Source organism: Lissotriton helveticus, chromosome 9 (assembly GCF_964261635.1).
Source record: "Lissotriton helveticus chromosome 9, aLisHel1.1, whole genome shotgun sequence".
Lineage (NCBI taxonomy): Eukaryota > Metazoa > Chordata > Amphibia > Caudata > Salamandridae > Lissotriton > Lissotriton helveticus.
The window spans coordinates 792,864,389-792,886,980 of record NC_136070.1 but is presented as its reverse complement, the minus strand read 5'-3'; the positions used below and the strand labels follow the sequence as shown (position 1 = coordinate 792,886,980).

The 22,592-nt window shown below is 50.6% G+C and overlaps 1 protein-coding gene across 8 annotated transcripts in view; it reads left to right on the top strand.

Annotated features, from left to right (window-relative positions):
• Window positions 1–22,592, top strand: part of RELB (RELB proto-oncogene, NF-kB subunit) — a 708,968-nt gene that overhangs the window by 80,917 nt on the left and 605,459 nt on the right. For 2 of the 8 annotated variants that reach the window (XM_078660918.1, XM_078660921.1), the window contains exon 2: window positions 18,400–18,453. In XM_078660918.1, coding sequence (XP_078517044.1) covers window positions 18,400–18,453 — 54 coding nt within the window. Of the gene's footprint in view, window positions 1–18,399; window positions 18,454–19,845; window positions 19,967–20,477; window positions 20,596–22,592 lie in introns of those variants that run through there. The other 6 variants (XM_078660919.1, XM_078660920.1, XM_078660925.1 and 3 more) reach the window with 5 other exon arrangements.

The window sequence follows — 22,592 nt, the reverse complement described above, 5'->3', positions numbered from 1 at the left end:
CAAGTTCGGACAAACAATCAATCAATCAAATGAGGAATAAAATAGGCGCGACGGGTTACAACGGGGGCAAAAGCCTGCGCTCCCTACCCTTCACTATCTGCAAAGAGAGAGATCTTCCTGTTCCTCTCTGTTTGTAGGCAGAGAAGATCCTTTCCAAGAACCAATTCCGAACGATCAAGGTCCGGTCAAACAATCAATCAGTGGGGGATAAAAATAGGCACAACGGATTACAACGGGGGCAAAAGCCTGCGTTACCTATCCTTCACTATCTGCAAAGACTAAACAGAGTATGGCGGCCCTGTGCTTGTTTGCAAATAGAGAATGATCCAAAAAGAACCAATTCCAAAACAATAAATGCTTGGATAACAATCAATCAAATGGAGAGGGAAGTAGGCGCGATGGGTTACAACGGGGGCAAAAGCCTGCGCTACCCACCCTTCACTATCTGCAAAGGGAGAATACTTCTATCCTTCCCCGTTTGTAGACAGAGAATCTCTCAGGACAAAACAATCAAAATGCGTAATACTAGTTTTTTCCAATGACAATCAAACAATCAATTCGCAATTTGTCGTGTTTCCACGACCTTACCCGGACCGTATGGACGGTTTCTCGTCTTCCGTTTCCAGCGCCCGATCGTCCTCTATTCTCCATAATTGCTGTGGCACTCCTGATGGTTCCCAGTCAGGACCGTAGATCACTCGAGAGAGGTCTGTTCGGAACCGGTGAAGTTCGGATGATCGGCTGCCAGACAAGGGTCTATCGGGCAGGAGCTCTTCCCGATCGTTGCAGTCGTTCACTCTGTCGTTGGGACCTCTCTCACTGGATCTACGTGTCGCTGATGGGCCCCACGTTTGGGACGCCAATTGCTGAAAAAGGGTTCAGGCAGATCAGGTCGTTTACCCCTTTTCTAGTTTTGCCCGGCGTTAGCCGCTTCTCACCCAACTCACGATTACCCAAATAAAGTGGCAGGCGCTGGAGACTGGAAGGCAGGAAACAGGAGTTTATTTCCGACGGAACAGAACACGTCAAATCAGACAACAGGGTATCTTCTCGAGGTGCTCTAACAAGTTTCTCTACGGCTCTGTCTTTTATACACAGGTTTATGATGCACAAACATTCCTTATTGCAATAAAGACACTTTGAAGTACAAAAAGGGCATGTTTGGGACCCCAGCTGCAGGCCCAATCCCATACTGACCGCTCTGATGTTGTTTTCCCCTCCCAAATGTGACATGTGATTGTAATCTGCAGCCGGACATTCCAACAGGGCACGAGGGCAGGAGGGGGTGGCAGATCTAAGGTTGGGCAGGCGAGGAGATCATGTTTCGCTATGCGGGGCCGGAGGGGTACATCCACGAGACCTAGTTTTATGATGTGGGACTGGGTCGAGAGGCCAGGTGTAGCCGGGCGGGGGGCATCAGAAGAGAGGAAGGGCGTTCCTGGGAGGGATGCGGGGGTGTCGGTCAGGTCAAGGGGTGTGAAGGCCTTGATTAATCACCGCTCCTCTGATGTGAGGCGAGGTCCTACTGTAGGAAGCAATAAACTGCATCTGTTGGGCTAGGTGATGGCCTGGGATCAGGCCGGGCAATCGGGCAGGGAGGAAGAGGTTACCAAAAGGGCCCGTTCTATGAGTAGAATGAAAGAGCGAGGGGGCGGGGGTCCAGAGTGGTGACAAGGTCGTGTTTAGCGGTGCGTTTATGGCCCGAACAGGAGAGACCGGGGGCTGTCGTGGCGCGGGGTGCTTGCGGGGCTGGAGAGAGAGAGAGAGAGAGAGATGATGGCTATCGGCAATGGGCAGGGAGGTCATGACACAAAGATGGCTACTATCTATGTTCGTGATGGGGCCTAAAAGGGAACAAGATGGCGGGGCCACCGTTTCGTGACTTTCTTTACCTTCAACAGTGGCGAGGGTGAACACAAATGAACGCCGCTTATGTACATATACATTTGTCATTTTCCACAACAGTCGGTTTGTGCAAAATTACCAGTGCAATATCATTGCTTGCGGTTGTTTGATTTGTATTGTTTTTTTTACCCCTCTGTTTTTAGATGTGGACAGAGCCTTGCAATAGCTTACAATGTTGATACCTAGAGGAGATACAATGTAAGCCCTCTGGGCTGTTTGTTGTGTATGAAATTCAGATAGTGATCGACCCACATTCATCAGACATTGGTTGTATATAACTCAGTCATAAAACATAGTGTTTATTATGTATTTACATATGACCATTTCATTGGTAGAGCACTTGTATGAGGTCGTGCTGAGACACCAGCACTGTGCAACAAAGGAAATCAATTTTCAAGCACTACCACTGTCTTTCCATCCACTCCAACACCCAGCTCCATGGTACTGCCTTGTGATGTTTTTGGTGAGGCTAGAGACATTACAGTGTGGGGTGGTGTACATCCCTGGCGATGCTCGTCTCTCACTGGTGCTGAGTGCCACCCAGTGCTGAGTGCCATTCGGCCTGTTTCTGCGTTATACAAAGCTTCGCCGCCTCCCAAGCTCTTTTAGAAGTATCGGGATGTGCCATTATTTGCCTCTGATGGCTTTGCCAACATACAAAACTTACATCCTACCCTAGAAGAGTAACCGGATGCCTCCTTGTTTATACCCGCATGTCTTCATCGCTCCACACAAGTCAACATGCACCTGCAGCAGTATTTTTTTTTTTTTTTGGGGAAATTTGTTTTTATTGTTGCCAACACAATAACCATATGTACATATCCAGTGTATACCGCAGCGTCAACATTCAGCTGCATTCAATCAGTAGAGCAACTTTTCAAATTTTTCCATTTTCTCCCCAACTCTAAACATACTACTTAAAAGGGTCAATTTAAACAGTTCGTTTTTTATATCACTGATATCATTAGCGTTAATAGAGGCGCAACAAGCAGTATCCACATTTTCTGTCAGAATAAGTCTGTCTACATGTTCAGTACCTGGGGTTCGATCATTCCCTAACCCTCTAAGCCCAACCCATTATTCCTGACATCACTCCATATCCTCATCCTCCCCAGAGCTATCTGCATCCTCATCTTCAGGCAAAGGCTCACAGATATCCCCTCTATATGAGTTCCACGGTGTCCATGTTTTGTTCCATTTGCGTGGATTAAGCCTCTGTTTGTAAATCGCCCTCTCTGTTACCATAAGCATATCCATGTTCCTGCACCATTGCGACAATGTCGGAGTAGTCGGCGCCCCCCAGTTCTGTGCTATATCTCGCTTTGCCAGCATCACACCAATGACTACCCAGCGTTTTCCATGCGGTGACAGGTCAGTTGGGCCCCACACATTCAGTAAGCATACCCGAGGGTCAGGTGAGAATGGTGTCTGTAGTGTCTGGCTGATCGTTCGTGCTACACGCCTCCAGTAAATTTGTAAAGTAGGACAATCCCACAAAGTATGGAACAGCGTACCCTCCTCCCCACAATTCCTCAGACAGTATGGATGTTCCGCCCTACGTATTTTGTGCAGTGTTGTGCGAGTATAGTAAACCCTGTGTAGTACTTTAAATTGGACCAGTCTGAAACGTGTGGATATACCTGCCTCCCTGGGTGACGCCAATGCTGCGTTCCATTCCGTTTCATCCAAGTCCCCAATCTCCTCTACCCATTTCTCTCTCAAACGCACCAGTGGATCCGGTAGATTGTTTAACAGTTTCCGGTAGGTGAGGGAGGTTGCACCAGCCTCAATATAGTCCGTAAGGAGCCGATCTTCCAACGGAGCCGACTCCGGGACCGTCGCTCCCATTTTCAACACAGACATGAGTGCGTGTCTAACTTGTATGTATCTGTACGTTTCGGTCAGTCCAAGGTCGTACTGCTCCCTCAGGGTTTCAAAGGTTACCACTGCGCCCCTGGACCATAGATCTCCAACCGTGGAGATCCCTATGGTATCCCATCGATCAAACCCCTTGCTATTGCGCAGAGTACCGAGGGCCTTGGAGTCCCACAGTGGCGTGAGCTTAGTAATCACTCCCTCCCATCCCAGCCGCCTCTGAGCCCTATGCCATTGTGGCAGTTTGGGTGGGGATAGGCAAGAGGCGAGTCTTAGTTGGGTTCAAACTGGGTTTTATTGTTTGAAACAGTCTGTCAGTACAGGTGGGACGCACAAACAAAGGTCGCGGGGACCAGCTTCTTTCTCGCCGAGGCTTGATGTTTCCGTCGGGGTCCCGGCGTCGAGTCGGGCTCCTCCTTCCAGGCACTGCGGGCTCCGTCTCGTCCCAGGCTCCACCGAGGGGAGGAAACAGAAAACAGAGGAGGTATGAGAAGTCTGTCTGTGTCTCCAGCCAGCACAAAAGGGAAAGGGAGTGAGGGAAAACTGGGTGCTTTACTCCTGTTACGATCAGTGAGGGGAGTGCAGGGGGTCACGTTATACTATGGGCCAGCCGGTCGTCCTTTCCCCAACCTCAACCACCCCGTGACCCGACCCCGTACCTCTGTTAGCCACGCCCCTCCGGGGGAGTGGCTGGGCGGATCGTGGTTCCGGTGCCCTCCTGGGATCGTGGGGGTCACCTGTCTCAGCAGCCCGTCTGGCTCTCTGTAGTGTGGGTCCTCCTCCTCTCCGCTGTTCGGTGCTCCCCTGGCCGCTCTCCCTTCGTTCTCTTGCTCGGCGGTTTCCTTTTTAGCCGTCGGGGTCCGGGCTGCGTAAGATCTCCCGGCGGATCCGTCGAGCTCCTCTGCACTCGCTCTTCCAGACAATCCGCAATTCCGATGTACTCCTCTCCTCTCCGTCTCTTCTTCTCCCCTCTCCGTACTCCACTCGAATCCTCTGCTCCACGCCGCTCCTCCGCTCTGCACCTCTCTGACCGCTCCTCCGGTGTATAGACACACCTGGTCCTGGTTTCGTGCTTCATTTAAAGGGAAGCTCAGTCCCGCCTCCTCATCACCTGCGCTGGGCCAGTTAAAGGGGCCGTATTCCTGGTCCTCCTCGTCACAGCTATACTGGACCGCCCCCGGGGCCCAATTCGTGGAGTCGGCCACCTGCGAAGAGAAGAGAAGAGGGGGGGGTCACAGAGTTTAGGCACACTCCGGGGTGTAAGGGGGAGCGGCCCCTCGGCCCGGTTACACACCTCCCCCCCTGGACGCTTCCGTTCGGGAAGGGGATTACGGGACAAATAGTCGGCCCCCGTGTTATCAACCCCCCTTTTGTGACACACCGAGAAAGAGTATGGTTGAAGGGCCAAAAACCACCGCAACACCCGTGGATTGTTAGACCTGTTGCGGGCCATCCACTGGAGGGGCGCGTGGTCCGTATACAGGGAGAACGGTCTCCCTTCTAGGTAGTAGGCCAGCTTGTCCACTGCCCACCGTATGGCCAAGCACTCCTTCTCCACCGTGGAGTATTTCAACTCCCGGGGGAACAGTTTGCGGCTGACATAAAGGATCGGGTGTTCCGCCCCATCCTCCCTTGTTTGGGACAAAACCGCCCCTATGCCGTAGTCTGAGGCATCTGTGTGCAAGGAAAAGGGTCTGTTGAAATCGGGGGAGGACAAGACGGGAGACGTGGTGATGGTTCTCTTCAGGGCGGAAAAAGCATCCAACATCTCCGTCGTGAGGTTCGCCAGCCCCGCCGCTTTGAAGGTGTTCCGGAGGGTGTGGGTGAGAGGGGCGGCTAGCTGGGCGAACCTGGGGATGAACCGCCTATAATACCCGATCAACCCCAGGAAGGCACGCATCTCCTTTTTGGTGCCCGGAAAGAGTGTTTCTGCAATCGCTCGGACCTTCTCGATCTGCGGTTCTATCATACCGTGTCCTAGCACGTAGCCTAGATACTTTACTTTCTGGAAGGCAATTCTGGACTTCTTGGCGTTGATCTTTAGGCCAGCATGAGTGAGGGTGTCCAGCACCTGTTCCAGGTGGGCCAGGTGGGTTGGCCAATCGGGACTGAATACGACGATGTCGTCTAGATAGGCGGATGTACAATGCTTGAGGTCTTTTAAGACGTTGTTCATCAGTCTTTGGAAGGTGGCAGGGGCTCCATGCAACCCAAAGGGTAGGACGTTGAATTCGTAGTGACCGGAGTCGGTGGTGAACGCTGTTTTATGTTTGTCTTCTTCCCGCAGGGGCACCTGCCAATATCCTTTGGTCAAGTCTATCGTGCTGATGTATTTGGCCTCTCCAAGTTTTTCGATCAATTCGTCTATCCGGGGTATCGGGTAGGCGTCAAAGGTGGAAATGTCGTTAAGGGCACGGAAGTCCATACAAAACCGGCGACTTCCATCCGGTTTGGGTATCATCACGATTGGGCTGGACCACTGACTACTGGATGGACGGATGACCCCGAGTTTCAACATGTCTTCTATTTCCTGTTGAATTCCCTTCCTTCTTGCTTCTGGCACCCGATAAGGTCGGATTTTCACCACTCTTCCCGGAGTCGTTCGTATGTGGTGTTCGGCCAGAGCGGTCCTTCCTGGCTGGTCGGAGAAGACCTTGTGATGTCGGTTCAGGGTGGTCATCAACTCTTTCCTTTCTTGCGCCATCAGCTCCTCATTGAGCACGAGCTGGTTCAGAGTGCTCCCCTGGGATGAGGGAGGACGATCGGCCACGTGTACGTCAGTAGGAGGGGGTCCCAGCCATTTCTTTAGCAGGTTGATGTGGTACACCTGGGTTTTCTTTGGGTGTATCTGAAGCCTATAGCTGGTGTTGCCAATCGTGGAAACAACCTGGTAAGGGCCACTCCATTCCGCTTTGAACTTCTGCAGGGAGGAAGGCAGCAATACCAAAGCCCAGTCTCCCTTTTGTAGTCTCCTCCATTTTTTTCCCTTATCGTAACAAGCCTTCTGTCTTTTCTGGCTATTGTCCAGGTGGGCATAGGCCAGGTCCCTCAGCTTACCCAGCTTAGACCAGAGGTTCTGCGCATACTCCAGAGTGTTCAGGGCCTCCTCAGGAGCTTCGTTCTCCCAGGCCTCCTTCGTCATATCCAGGAGAGACCTCGGTTGTCTCCCATAAAGTAGTTCGAAGGACGAGAACCCGGTGCTGCTTTGTTTTTGCCCCCTTATTACATATAACGCAAGGGGCAACACTTGGTCCCAATCCGCGCCGTTCACTTCCAACATCTTTCTCAATGTGGTCTTCAAGGTGCGGTTGTACCTCTCCACGAGGCCGTCTGTCTGGGGATGGTACACTGCGGTGCGGATTTGTTGGATATCTAACATCCTGCACACCTCCTTCATCAGTTTGGAGACGAATGGGGTTCCCTGATCGGTTAGGATTTCTTTCGGGAACCCCACTCTGGAAAACAGTTCGAGCATTCGATCGGCTACCTGCCGAGTGGTGATGGAGGCCAACGAAAACGCCTCGGGAAACCTGGTGGCGTAGTCCACCATGACCAACACATATTGGTGTCCTTTCTTTGTCTTCGGAAGGGGTCCTATCAGGTCCATGCCCACGCGCTCGAAGGGTGCCCCTATAATGGGAAGAGGCTGCAGTGGCACAGCTGGGGGACGAGTCATATTCTTTTTCTGACACGTTTCACACCTCTGGCAGTATTCCAATGCGTCTTTGTATATGCCGGGCCAATAGAAATGGCGGAGGAGGGTCTGGGTCGTTTTTTCAGCCCCGGTGTGTCCGGCAACGAGGTGGGCATGTGAGTAGAAAAGGATCTGTTCTCGGAACACCAAGGGGACTAACAGCTGTTCCGGTTCGTCTTTCTTTCCTTGTCTGTAGAGCAGGTCGTTTCTGACCAGGAAGCGTGGATATGTCGGGGGGTTCTGCCCTTGCAATCGTTGCGCGGTGTCCAAAGCGTTGAACAACGTGTTGTCATTGGCCTGGGCGAATTTAAAGCTGCGGTCTAGGACCCAGGGTTCTTGGGACAAGAGAGTGGGCCTCGGTTTTTTTTCTGTGGACTGTCCCAGACTGTGATGGAACATCTCTAGGAAAGAGGGGTTGTCAGTCCCGATGATGAGATCCTCAGGGAGGGAATCCAGGACTCCCACTTTGATGTTCTGGGGTCGGCCTTCCCTCGGGTAGATGGGTAGTAGAGCCACAGGATAGGGGCGGACGTCCCCATGGACACAGCGTATGAATACTTGATCATTGGGTATCAGATTGGCGGCTTTGATGTGTTTGGTTTGAACCACCGACTGCCTGCACCCCGAATCTAGCAGGGCTTGTATGAGGGCCCCATTCACTGTTACACTTACTCTAAACGCGGGTCCCATTTCGGCGGAGTACAGAACGGTTCGGGGAAGGTACCCGACCTCCATGGGTTCTTCGGTAGTCTTTCTCCGGGGGCACAACCTGGCAATGTGGCCCCAGTTGCCGCAGTCAAAGCATTGCGGGCCATTTTGCGGGTGGGGCTCCGGCCTCCAGGGTTTGGGCCTCGCCATCTCTGGCAGACGCACGGGTCTCTTCTCGGGCTTCGGGGGTGCTCTGGGTTTCTCCTGTTCCCATGCGAAGGGTCCTCGGGGCTGCGCTCTCGTGTAGGTAGTAGCCATCTCGACGGCCTGGGCTGTCGTCAGGTTGTGATGCTATCTTAACCATCGCTGGGTGGCGTACGGGAGAGCCTCCAGGAATTGCTCTAGGTACACCCTGTCCATTATTTGCTCTTTGGTGCTTTGTTGGGGAGTCAGCCACTTGTCCGCGGCCATCTTCAGGCGCACAAATAAGGTCTTTGGGGTTTCGCCAGGGACACCCCGCTCCTTCCTGAACTTGATCCTATAGGCCTCAGTGTCTAGGCCCAGGTGGTCCAGGATAATCCCCTTGATGGTGGCATAAGGGGTGTCTCCGGTGGGGTTGGCCACCTGATAGGCGGCCTGCGCTTCTCCCACCAGCAGGGGTGCTAAGAAGAAGGGCCACTTGGCCACCGGCCATCCGCAGGCGCGGGCCGCCCTCTCAAAGTTCAACAAGAACGCATCGGGATCTTCCCCCGGAAGGTATTTCTGCAGGGACACTCCCCCGATGCTGTGGGGAGTTAGACCGGTCGAGGGGGCTACCGTAGGTATCACCGGATTCAAGGCATTCGCAGTCACAGCCGCCTTCATTATTTCCCGGTCGGCATCCGCCGACTGTATCTGTTTTTCCACCACCCATTCCAGCCGTTCTTGTCCTTTTGCTAGTCTTTCCAGGATAGCTTCCATATCGGTTACCCTGATGGTTGCCGTGCCCGCATTCTCCACCACTGTGGCAGTTTGGGTGGGGATAGGCAAGAGGCGAGTCTTAGTTGGGTTCAAACTGGGTTTTATTGTTTGAAACAGTCTGTCAGTACAGGTGGGACGCACAAACAAAGGTCGCGGGGACCGGCTTCTTTCTCGCCGAGGCTTGATGTTTCCGTCGGGGTCCCGGCGTCGAGTCGGGCTCCTCCTTCCAGGCACTGCGGGCTCCGTCTCGTCCCAGGCTCCACCGAGGGGAGGAAACAGAAAACAGAGGAGGTATGAGAAGTCTGTCTGTGTCTCCAGCCAGCACAAAAGGGAAAGGGAGTGAGGGAAAACTGGGTTCTTTACTCCTGTTACGATCAGTGAGGGGAGTGCAGGGGGTCACGTTATACTATGGGCCAGCCGGTCGTCCTTTCCCCAACCTCAACCACCCCGTGACCCGACCCCGTACCTCTGTTAGCCACGCCCCTCCGGGGGAGTGGCTGGGCGGATCGTGGTTCCGGTGCCCTCCTGGGATCGTGGGGGTCGCCTGTCTCAGCAGCCCGTCTGGCTCTCTGTAGTGTGGGTCCTCTTCCTCTCCGCTGTTCGGTGCTCCCCTGGCCGCTCTCCCTTCGTTCTCTTGCTCGGCGGTTTCCTTTTTAGCCGTCGGGGTCCGGGCTGCGTAAGATCTCCCGGCGGATCCGTCGAGCTCCTCTGCACTCGCTCTTCCAGACAATCCGCAATTCCGATGTACTCCTCTCCTCTCCGTCTCTTCTTCTCCCCTCTCCGTACTCCACTCGAATCCTCTGCTCCACGCCGCTCCTCCGCTCTGCACCTCTCTGACCGCTCCTCCGGTGTATAGACACACCTGGTCCTGGTTTCGTGCTTCATTTAAAGGGAAGCTCAGTCCCGCCTCCTCATCACCTGCGCTGGGCCAGTTAAAGGGGCCGTATTCCTGGTCCTCCTCGTCACAGCTATACTGGACCGCCCCCGGGGCCCAATTCGTGGAGTCGGCCACCTGCGAAGAGAAGAGGGGGGGGTCACAGAGTTTAGGCACACTCCGGGGTGTAAGGGGGAGCGGCCCCTCGGCCCGGTTACAGCCATATAGATACCGTGTGTTTGGTAGGGCCCTCTAGCCTTCCTACCAGACCTTTGTTGTATAGCGGGGCCAGGAGAGTGGTCGTGCCCAATTGTCGTCTATCCGCCATGTATGCCGGATCGTCGTGTGCACCATGTATCCATTGGTTGATCACCTTAAGGTGTGCTGCCCAGTAGTACAATTCAAGGTGTGGGAGCGCTATCCCCCCACTGTACCAATCTCTAGTCCGTTTTAGTAGCCACTCTAGCTGGTTTGCCACTCCACAGCAAGGCGGACAGTTGCGCCGACACTTGGCGGAAGAACAACAGTGGGACCACCTCCGGTGCGTTCTCTAGTGCATATAGGAAGCGAGGCAGCACCAGCATTTTAAAGAGTGCCGCTCTACCCAGCATTGTCAGTGGGAGGGCCTTCCAATGGCGTACGTCCGCCTTCAACCTGTTCAGCAGGGGTACAAGGTTCAGCTCTAAAAAGGTCGCAGAGTCCCTCGTGATTTGGATCCCCAGGTATCTGAAGGTACGGGGCTCCACGACCAACTGGCAGTCCGGAGGCAGAACCGGGGGGTCGCCCCGTATCATATACAGTATGGACTTGGACCAGTTCAGTTTATATCCTGATGCTGCACCATGTTTCTCACACAGGGCTAGTAGTACCGAAATACCTCTCTCGAGGTCCATCAGGTAGATGAGCATATCATCCGCATACAGGGAGACCCTATCCTCCCATCCATCTCCCCACTGTATGCCCTTCAGCAGCTGGGTGGATCTAAGAACTACGGCCAGGGGTTCCAACACTAACGCAAAGAGCAACGGCGAGAGTGGGCATCCCTGTCTCGTGCCCCTCGCCAGCGGGAATTCTCTCGAGATACAACCATTGGCCGTCACCCTCGCCACTGGTTCGGTGTACAACAGCCTGACCCATGAGATGAATCCGGGTCCTATACCCATGTGTTCCAGGACCGCAAAAAGATATCGCCACTCCACCATGTCAAACGCCATTTTGGCGTCCAATGAAAGCACCGCCGCAGGTTCAGTCAATGTTGGGGCGCGAGCCAGCACTCCGTGCAGCCGTCGCAGATTCAGCGCCGTGCTCCGGTGCGGCATAAAGCCCGACTGGTCTGGGTGGATTAGGCGCGGGAGATGGGGCAACAGTCTGGTGGCCAGTAGTTTCGCTAAAATTTTATTCTCGGCATTAAGGAGTGAGATAGGGCGGTACGATCCGCATTCCTCAGGGGGTTTGCCGGGCTTCGGTATTGCCACTATTGTTGCCATACGTTGGTCAGGGGGTAGCAACCCTTGCTCCCGGCTTTCCATGTACATTGCAAGCATGGGTGTGGAAAGCGTGTCGGACATGATCTTGTACCATTCAATCGGCACTCCATTAGGGCCCATTGCTTTCCCGGGGTGGAGCGCCGCTATGGCCAGCTGAATCTCTTCGGACGTCAGGTCCGAATCAAGTTCGTCTCGAGCTTCCTGGGAGAGAGTACGGGTCGGCACCCCTAGGAGCGACCCCTCTACTATCTCACGTGTGACTTCAGTTTCAGGGGAATAGACAGAATGAAAGTGGTCCGCTAGGAGCTCCACTATCCGGGCCGGATTGGTCTGCAACACCCCTCCCGAATCCCTCAGCTGCAGTATCGCTCTTTGCCCTCCACGCTTCCTCTCCAGCCAAGCCAACAATCTACCCGCTTTATCGCCTACATCATAGATCCTACTTGTAGTCGCCACCATATTGCCCACCACTTTGCATCGCATATGGTCCGTGTGTCTCTGCTGACACAACCGGAGCGTGTGATGTGTATCCTCACTTGGGTTACTCTCATGGTCTTGTGTCGCTCTGCCGAGCTGCTCTTCTAGGTCTAGTAGTTCTTGGCTCTGTGCGTGTTTATGTTGTGTGATAACCGAGATTGCCTGCCCTCGAAGAACCGTTTTATAGGCCTCCCATAATGTTACATGGGAAGTCACCGATCCTGCATTGTCAGCGAGGTAAGATCTCGTGCCCGTCTTTAAAGCCTTAGTTATGACCGGCTCTTTGAGGAATCCCGGGTATATAGGGTAGAGGCGCCTGTGAGTGCAAATTTGGCTGGACAGAGTTAGTAGCAGCGGGGAGTGGTCCGAGACCCCTCGTGGCTTGATGTGGGTGTCAGTGATATTGAGACGGCCCCCCCCCAGTGTGAGGAAGTAGTCAATCCTTGATAAGCTATCGTGAACTGCCGAATAGTATGTGTATTGGTGGTCCTCTGGGTGAAACTGCCTCCATATGTCCACTAATCCCTGCGCTTCCATAAAATCATACAACTTGGAAGGCCCTGACGAGCGCGTGTGCACGGGGTAACGGTCTAGAGAGTTGTGTGCCACCGCATTAAAATCACCCCCCATTATAAGATCTCCCTCCGGGAGGTTTAACAAAAAGGTTCCTAGTTCCGGGAGGGCTATGGCGTGCAATGCCGGCGGGATATACACTGAGACCACATTGAGCGGCCTTCCCTCCCATTGTCCATGTACCGCCGCAAAGCGACCCTGTGTGTCAACGCTAACTGATTGCGAAATAAACCTGGACGAGCGGTGCATTAGTATCCCAGTACCCCGGGACCCTCTAGTAAATTCAGAGTGAACAAGCATCCTGTACCCTTTCCTATCCAGGGCCCGGGTCGCCGTGCCGGTCAGATGAGTTTCCTGCAACAGGACCAGGACTGGGTTCAACCTCTTTACGCTTTGTAAGACCAATCCCCGCTTTACCTTATCTCCCAGGCCCCTCACATTCCAAGACATTAGGCTCAACGGTGATGCCCGCCCCACACTAGTGTCCTCCCCCCCCATGGCATAAGAAGCGGTTAGTCAGCCGACTTCCGCAGTGCAGTAAACAGCGTACGAAGTGAACATGCATTCTCCCTTGCATTACCCCTATTCTACACACTCTCAACATACGGTACATTTTTTGACCCTGTGTAGTATTTGAAAACCAAAAACACATCCTACCCCCAACTCCCCCCCTCCCTGCCCCCCTGCTCAACGGACTCAAAACTGCCCGCCCCCCCAACTCAGCAGAGTGCCTGATCCCAACCCAAAACATAGTACTTGCTTGCTGGGGTGAAGGACCCTCCGGTATCAGCGGCCCCCAACTACAGCCGCGGAGGCCCTCAGCCCAGTGTCCAGGGCGGCATTGCCGGTCAACATAGCAATCAGTTCAGCCGTTTAACAATTGCGAATCATTGTTCTTCCTCAGCACCGTCTTCCTGAAGATCATTCAAGGGGGAGAGTGCCACCGCCCCCTCCTCAGCGGATTGTGAGCTTTGTCGGGAGCCTGTAGTACTGTGCTTATTGTGCCTGTTAGAGCGACGCGGGGGGTCCACCTGTCTCCAACCCTCCAGCCATTCCTGCGCCATTTCCGGGGAATCAAAAAACCAAGTCTTATTATCAGCCACAATCCGAAGTTTGGCCGGAAAAAGCATTGAGTACGAAATTTCCCTAGCCCTCAATTCCTTCTTCACTTCGAAAAAGAATCTCCTCCTCCGTGCTACCTCGGCCGTGTAGTCTGGAAAAAAGGCTACAGTAGAGTTCTGGATCTTAAGAGGGGGCGAATTTCTTGCTGCCTGCAGGATGGCATCACGATCCCTGAAATTAAAAAGTCGTGCTATGATCGGCCTAGGGTTGGCGCCCGTCTGCCGGCGTCCTCCAGGGACTCTGTGTGCCCTTTCCACTGTGAAGAAGGCGGAGAGACCTTTAGGTTGAAGTTTCTGCTTGATTAAGTCCTCCACATATAGGTCCATTGCCCTCGTGTCTTCCGATTCCGGCACACCTACTATACGAACGTTGTTCCGCCTCGAGCGTCCTTCTTGGTCATTGAGCTTTTCACGCAGTTCCTTATTTTCTTTCAAAACGCGTTCCATACCAATCTGCAGCTCCGACACGTCTTCCACCAAGGACTTGGTCACCACTTCCATACTATTCACTTCCTCCGACATCTTATGGAAGTCTGCTCTTATGAGCGTAATTTCGGCGGAGATTGATCCAACTGTGGCTTGTACTTGCGTGAGGGACCTCATAACATCGTCCAGGGTTGTCTTCTTGGTCCCCGCCACCTCCGCTGACTTGCCCTGCTGTGACCTGGCGTCGGGGGGGGGGGATGAAACGGGTTTTTCATACGCAAATCGGTCAAGGCGGGATTGTGACCCTCCGGCCTTCGGTCCCCTGCCGGCCATCTCAGCCGTGATAGTCGTTCAACGTGTGCGCAGTCGGTGTCTCACTCCACTGAGTCAGTGTGTCTGCGGCGATGCACCCACACCCGACGCCGTCCGGGCCAAGCCACTCTCAGGGCGTTCACAGGGTGTAGTTGCAGATCTTTGGGCAGCACCGGGCCCCCCCTCGGTATCCCGCAGGAGCAAGGAAACAAGGCTGCCCCACTCGTGCGTGGGGTGGGTGTGTGAACTGCCACCCCTGGTAGTGCGGAGACTCCCCCACCACAGCGACTTACTTGCCACCACAGCCCCGCCGTTCTCGGGGCATTCAGCAGACTCTCCTGGTGAGGTTTTCAGGGCATCGGTTTCCGGCACATAGGGCGGCCCAAAGCTGAGGATCCACGTCCGTGAGCAAGACCTCCTTCCCCTCGGAACAGGTCTGGGAAGATGTGTAAGGGGTCCCGGTCCCTGCCCTGATTTATGGCCACGTTATTACGCCCCCAGTTAGCGGAGGATCTCCGGCGGGCCAGTGTGCTTCGCCCAGCAGCGCTCAGTTCCTCCCGACCCAGCTCCGCCGGTCGAGATCGAAGCGGGTTCTGCTGCGGTTGGTTCAAGGCCGTCAGAGCGCTCCCAAGATGGCGGCTCCTCTTCCCGGAGTCACCGCTCCTCGCGCCTCCTCCCGATCCGGCAGGCCGACAGGATCAGAGCGGCCCCCTCCTCACCTCTTCTCCTCGGTGGGGCGCCCGGGCTCACACTCCGCGCCGGCAGGTGCCGGCGGTGCCGCAAGGGTGGTGCGGGTCCCTCCTCTCCGCCGCCAGGCTCAGGCGAGCGCTTCCGGTGCCCCTCCGCCCGGAGCAGTAAACTTCCTGTCCGCTCGGCAGTGCAGGACACTCCCCGGTCCGGATGCTGAGCACGGGCCCACACAAGCGTCGGCCAGAACTGAAGATTCAGACCACTGATCGTAGTCCCGGTAAGCTAGGATGCTGCCGCCCGGTCCTGGGCTTCGTCGCCTTCCCGCCAGGGAATTATTGCAGGCGGATGAATGAACGGATATGCTAGGAGGCCGCTTCAATCACGGAGCTCTCCTCTCAGGCTGCCGCCATCTCCGGCTGCTGGCCACGCCCCCCCACCTGCAGCAGTATTTAAGTAGTCACAGATAGTACCAGTTATTGGTGATCCAGCAGTTTTTTTGTTACTGAACTCTATTCGGAAAACCTAGCTAGCTAGCTAGAAAGATCCCAATTAAAGTGTCCAGAGTCGAATTGAAGTAAAAATATGCGGTGATCTAAACTGTAGCTCTGCTTTTCTCACATTGCATTGTGACAGCATAACAACCCTCCTACACAGCATGTTATAGGAGGAGGCTCTGTGCAAAGCACTTTGTACCTGAAATAATTGGAAACTATACAAAGGGTGATGATCATTTCACTTTCTCTGATAGAAAGTTCCCCATCAGGGAAGTATTGTCTAGATTATACTCTTGAACACTGAGAAAGAACCCCATCGCAGAGCAAGGGCAGCAGATATCCCTGTTCAATTGCAGATTTCGTAAGCCGAAAGAGATAACATCAGAAACGTGCAATGAGCAATAGGTCTTTGTTATGAGTTAGTGGAAGAATACGAAAATGAGGCAGCGGGATGACAGATAAGGTCATTAATTGATGAAGTTGTGATTGACGAAGGGCCTGGACAGAATTACTCAACCACGTTTTTATCCATGTATGCACAAAAGCGTGCACTCTCATCCATGTATCAATCCACTCACTCCACGCATACATATTCATCCAATCTTCCATCTGGCCACATCCCTGACAGAAGGCACACATCTTAAGTTAGCCTAACCTACCTACTATGAGAATTTCGTGCATCACTGCAAGGTCATAGTGGCCCGCTCATCGGCTGATTCCCGCCTTCCGTGCTTCTATCTTTCTCTCGCTTTTTCCTTTCCACCCTCTCTCAACCACGCACGCACCGTCTAAAGAAGTTCTTTAACCTATTGAATTCGTCATGCTTCTGTTTCTAAGGGTGCACAACACGCCATTCATCCAGTCTCTCCTGCTGTCCCTGCAGCTGGGAATATATGTGCACACCACCCGTTATTAGGCTGTACATAATGGTGCTTGCTCAATTTATAGCGAATAATTGCATATAATACACAAGAAATAACTAGGGATGACTGGCCTTGTAATTTTGTGAGCAAAAGTGGTCTACAAGCATCATCTCTTCTCGCATTCTAATTCAATGTGTGCTGCTTGCATTAGAGACTAAGTGGCACTGGTGAAAAAAAGGGCAGTTTGGACAGAGGACTTTGACACTGGTATGTATTGTGAATGCTATATAATTTATATCAGTGGTTGCTAGTGATATCCTAATAAAGAAGGGCTATGTCTATTACAAATGTAATTCAGTCCCTAAGTGTTTAATGATATCGGTTATGCATTTTCTGTACCAAAGAGTGGGAATCTGATACCTTGTTAACCTTAATCTTAAGCGAACCAGGGATTTGTATAGTGCCAAGCCCAACGATAATCATGGCAGCATAAGAAAAGTAAACCTAGACTCCAGTTAATGGATGCAAAGAGGAGGAATACATTTAGTGGGACCTGCACCAGTGGAGGGAAGTTGTGAATACAATGTGAACAGTGACTGTGGGCACAGGCAAGGGAATAGTGTATTTTTTTTTATTTTAATGTACTTAGCTCCACCCTTGTAATAACATAGATGTCTGCACTTCTTTCGCCTAGTCTACGTTGCAGGTGCAGTCTGACTCTTGTAGTTAATCAAAAGGAGACTAGCTTGAAAATAGACAAAGTTAACAAAAATTGATTTAATTTTTAGTTCAAGGACTCAAGTATGTTTTGTCACGGGTTAGTGGCACCTGGTAGGTGTGCTCATGAAGCCCTCACCCACCAACCTAGTTGGTGGCATGCTTCATCATCGGGCCCACCCAGTGATACCTAGCGTGTCCCGGGTGTGCTTCGACGCCTGATTACAGCGGAGCAGGTATGTCGCTGAGTGTGCGGTGAAGAGTGTTATGGAAAGTGGGTTAAAACGGCTTGGCGGGGATCTCAGTGCCCGGAGGCAAATTAGACTTTAATAGCTGGGTCACCGTCAGCGGTTAAAATAAGGCTGTTGGATGCTAGAGGCGAGTTACGACCTCTCACATCCTGGAAAGTGTCAACATGTTTCAGCCAGTGCCTTATGACTATGCTGGCTTTCTTCAGGACGGGTTAAAATACGTGTATGTGATTAAAACTAGTGGGTGTGTATTACAGACTATGTGTATACACGCCCTAAAGTGTTTTTCTATGTGTGAGAGGGGGATTCCCTTGTCAAAACACGCTAGTTTTGGAAATGTGCTACTTCATGGTTGAGAAGTGGCAAGGGTTGACCAGAATTGCTGGCCAGAGCCTGCTTTGGACCTGTAGTGCCTCCTTCGCAGAACCGGTCTGACTCTTGTCATTTGAGTAGAAACTGACATGATTTGGAGCATAAGATTTAGACATTTAGGAAAAAGGAGCAGCTTACATCAGATAACACAAAGCTGACAGCGTGTTATTAGCGCCAAAGCACAAGTGTACCTGAACTAGCCCAGGAGGCTCCCCATAACTTGTGCATGAAGGGTGACTTAACTCATTGTGTTGAAGTAGCACTAGTGCTTCCTGTGAATAGCTAAAATTAGGCACTGTGGTCACCAAGATGGACCCTTCCAACAACACCCTATACTTCTGTTCCTGGAGTGAACCCTGGGCTTGGGCCAACCATCAGTGTTGGGGAAAGTCTGCTAGGCCAGTAGGATACCTGTGCAGGGCTGTATCGCATGTCCTTAACAGGAGTTTCACTTCGCATCAGGTAACGGGGCATCTAGTGAAAGATTCAAGTCAATGTGTCTGTAGTTTTGCGATTGAGATTATAATTATTAGAGTTAGCAGTTACAGATTAAATAATGGACACTGATGTGTGTTATATTCTTGGTTATTCATATTTGGTTTTAAAGTATGTCCTTAAAAATTATGAAGTCAATATTGTGATACTGTTCATGTTGTTCAGCAGGAATCCCTGTCGCCCTTGCTGCACAAGAGATGCTTCAAGATCAGACCTCAGGTACGACATAAATGTAGTCTTCTTTTCAGCCCGCCTTACATCTTTAGTCTCTAGTGTAGTTTCCATCTGACCCTCTCCTTCGTGCATACTCCTTCTGATTTGCATCCCTTTAGACTTCAGACCTCTCTTCTTCTTACATGCCGAGGCCCCTGTTGTAAAGACCACGATCACTAGATCTGTATCTTCCCTCAGACTTTCGTTTCACTGTTGGTCCTCACTGAGAGAACATGTAGCCAAATCAGTGTACTTTAGCCTGCCATTGTACAAGTTCCCCATCTCTTATTAGCGCTGGTTTTTCATAGCTTCCCATTTCTCACATATTCTGGCTCAGTCTGTTCATCTATTACTTTTTATTATTTCCTGGTCCCCATTTGTAAGCATAACACAAACCGTCCTTTGTGAGGTCTGCAGGGCCTTCATATACTAGAGTTGTTCTATGGTCACTAAGTCTGTGAACCAGGCTTTGTGACTACAAAACACCTTTTTACAGTTTGTAATTGCAAAAGCTGTCTCAGCGAGAGAAGTTCCTCTTTTGGAATTGTCAGATGGGCTTTGGAGGGGGCAGGGTTGATGCATTTCCAAACGCCACACTTTTTTTGCAAAGCTGCATCTGTCTCTTTAATGGACATGGCTGCTTTGAACAAAAATTGTTTCCTGTTTGGTACAGCAAATGCAAGGATGGTGGTGTGCTGTACTTTTCATTCCTCCTTCTCTTCATGTACAGCCATTTGCAAGGACCACAAAATTTGACATGCCTAATTAATATTCGTTAGGTAGGCCATTTTGCAAGTGTCTCTAAATGGGCAGTTTGTGATACAAGCTATTATTGTATTGATTGCATTGCAAATTACATCTTATTTGAAACCTACTTGGCGTGAAATTTTCATATCCCTGGTTTGTGAATGGGGATAGAACATATGAGGCCAAAGAAGCCCTTCAACTTAATCCTGTGGTCCCAGCACCTATGGAGACCTGGGTCATCATAGGAGGACCTTTAATTAATACATAGAGTATGATTTATCTTTTACCACTAGAGAAGTTTTATTAAATGCATTTGTTGAGAAAGAAGGGAAAAGACTACACCATCTCTGCTCTTATTGTAGAATCTGGATAGGTTGCTACACAGGCCACTGTTCAGTAGATTTTTTTATTTTGTGTTTGACAATGACTTTGAAACTCGCCTTCAGCCAGTGCCCCTGAATCTGAATATGGAATAGATGTGATGAATATCTGAGACCCAGCTTGTACTTCTCATTTCAGATGTTACGCTTCAATCAGATAATACTATGTACAGTTGTGTACTATCTTCTACTTGTATCTGTTTGTGTGATGACCTACTAATTTCTTGCCTTTTCTCTCCAATACCTACCCTCTCTCTCTCCCTCTCTGCAGCAGAGTTAGGTGAGTAGACTGCCATCCTAGATCGTTGGGGAGACTCCATCCTCTTGTCGGCCCCCTGTGGTGCAGAATTGACCAGCTGCTTTCAGGTCTTCGGATACGTTTTGGAAGTGAGGTGCATAAGCAAGGAAAGTTTTCAGTTAGACGTTGTAACAATGAACGTTTGCAAGTTAAATACATTGATCGCAGTTTACTTTCATTGTCCTAACTTGAATAGCTTTTGATATTTTCCTTTTCACTGTCTATAAAGATGATGGAGACTCTGAGACAGCATATTTTTACTTCACAAAAAACCTGAATTTAGTACCAAAACAATTCTCGCTCTTAGGAGTTTTTTTCTGCATGCGATTTAGCATTTATAATAACGTGATTAAAGTTCTGTAAACACCTTATTCTTTTGTGGTAAGTTTCACTAAAAAGTTACCACTATCACGTGCATTAGTTCCTCAAAGTCCGAAATCTAAAATTAAAATTAGCTAACAATGTTGATATGTTTTCCTGGCTAACTATTTGAAAGGGGTACCTTTTATAGTCCAGAAACTGAGGCCCACAGTGAGCACTGGTGTATTCATAGTCTACTGTCAAAACATGAGGTTAAAAAGTGACAACAAAGTTGTTGTCTTGCAGAGAAGGCAATGTCAGCTGAGCCCAGGGTATCTACCTTTACTTTACAGGAAGAGAGTGATAAGACTTTGGGTGCTGAAATGTCTCCTTGCCTGGAATGAATGAATACTCTACTGCAAGGTAAAGTCCCCGCTGGAAAATTATTTTATGTCCTTTAAACTTAGAAAATATGTAATACTTGAAGGCACCAAGACGGATGGGGGATGAGGTTATTGGAGACAGAAATAAGGACTAATCCCTTTTTGTAGGGAGACAAGACAACGGTTTTTAATCTACTTCGTTCTTCAGGTATCAGCATTAAAGGTAAAGGTAAACTTCTAAAAAGCCAGAGAGTAGATGGACAGAAGCAAAATATCTTGACCCCAACATCAACTTCAGAGGAGATGATGTTCGATGAGAAGAGGAGGCTATTAAGGCACGAGCAGATAGAGCCAGCAATGCTCGAGCGCATTGGGTATTTCATCTTTCAGTGTACCATCCAAGGGCCAGTGTCAAAGCGTGAACACTTATTAGTTGATCGATCACTTTACCATGTTGGCAGACACTATTCACTAGAATGTAAATACTTGCTATAATAATTTTCGCTGGTGTTGGTGGCGGAAATAATCTCTAGGGATTTTCTTGCAAAACAAAAGACAACAATCACTTGTTTAACTAAAAAAAAATAAAACGTACAATTGAACAATTGCACTGCGAGAAAGTGCACACAGTTGTTTTGGGAAGATACCTTGATCTTTTGTCTTGAAGAGGCTTTCTGATTCTGGAGTCAGATAAGCTATCCTCCAACTAAAAGTAACTTTTAAAGTTTGTAAAAGCTTGGTGTTCTCTACTGTGGAAACTCCATTTCGTCAGGATGTGAAAAGCAACCCACAGGAAGGCACCTCCAGGACAAGCAGGAAAACATCTCAGCAATAAGTGATACTCTTTTTCAGGGCAAAAGCACAAAGTGGAAATTTCTCATTATATCTCGTATGAACTGTTGGTACTAAAATTGTGTTCCATCATTAAGAATGCCTTAACAATCACGTGGAAATTGGTAAGCCATGATGTTTCACACTTGTGTACAGTATATCTTCAGTGTTCATTTAAACAAAACATTGTCAGTCTTTGGCTTCCTAAACGTCTGCAAAAGCTTTTTTTTTTCGTATACGTCCAAGAAAACTGCAAGTGTGTGTGTCTCACCAGAAATCTGACCGGATTCTCATTTTAGTCTTAGAAATTCCGAGATTACTCTCATGTGCTAACGAAATTGCACAACCTCTCAAAATAAATGGAGGAATCAACTTATTACCTTTAAAAGAAGACCATCTCTGACCAATAACTCATCTCTCACCTCCCAGTAGCTCCTCATTACCTGATCACAACCCAGCATCCTTGACCAGCCACAGGACACTAATTCAATCCCGTGCTGCAACTCTTGGTCCTTCTCTAATTCTTCCACCAACTCCCCTTCTAGTATGGCTCCACAAATAATCTCACACCTTAAGCTCCTCCTGGTAGAGTTCACCACCAAAAGTATCTCCTTCTTCCCAACGGTCAGCCTCTTTACACAAGCGAGAGACACAATGTTATGTTATGTTATGTTATGTTATGTTATTTTTATTTGTACCGTGCACAGCTGCCCCAGCAAAGGGGCGTCCTGGCGCTTTGAGAAGGTAAACACAACACAGCATTAAAAGCGGGCAGAAAGGAGAAGAGACACAACAGATGAGCTAAACAAATAAAAAGGTCTTGGTAGCCCGTCTAAACTGAAGGAGCTCATCGATGGCCCGGATTTGTGGAGGAAGAGAATTCCACCAGCTCGCTGCCAGGACTCGAAAGGAGCGGCCACCAATTCTGCTCAACTTAAAACGCGGGACCACTGCTAAGTTCTGGCCTAGCGATCTAAGAGTGCGAGAGGGGACATAGGGGATCAGCAGTTTCTCCAAGATTTGTGGGGAAGTACCCTTGAGGATTTTAAATGCAAGGCAGAGAACCTTGAATCTAATCCTCTGCTGCACAGGGAGCCAGTGGAGAGAGCGCAGGGCATTGGACACCGAGCACCGCCTAGGCAGACCTGTCACCAGTCGGGCCGCAGCGTTTTGAACCCGCTGGAGCCGCAGAAATTCTGACTGGTT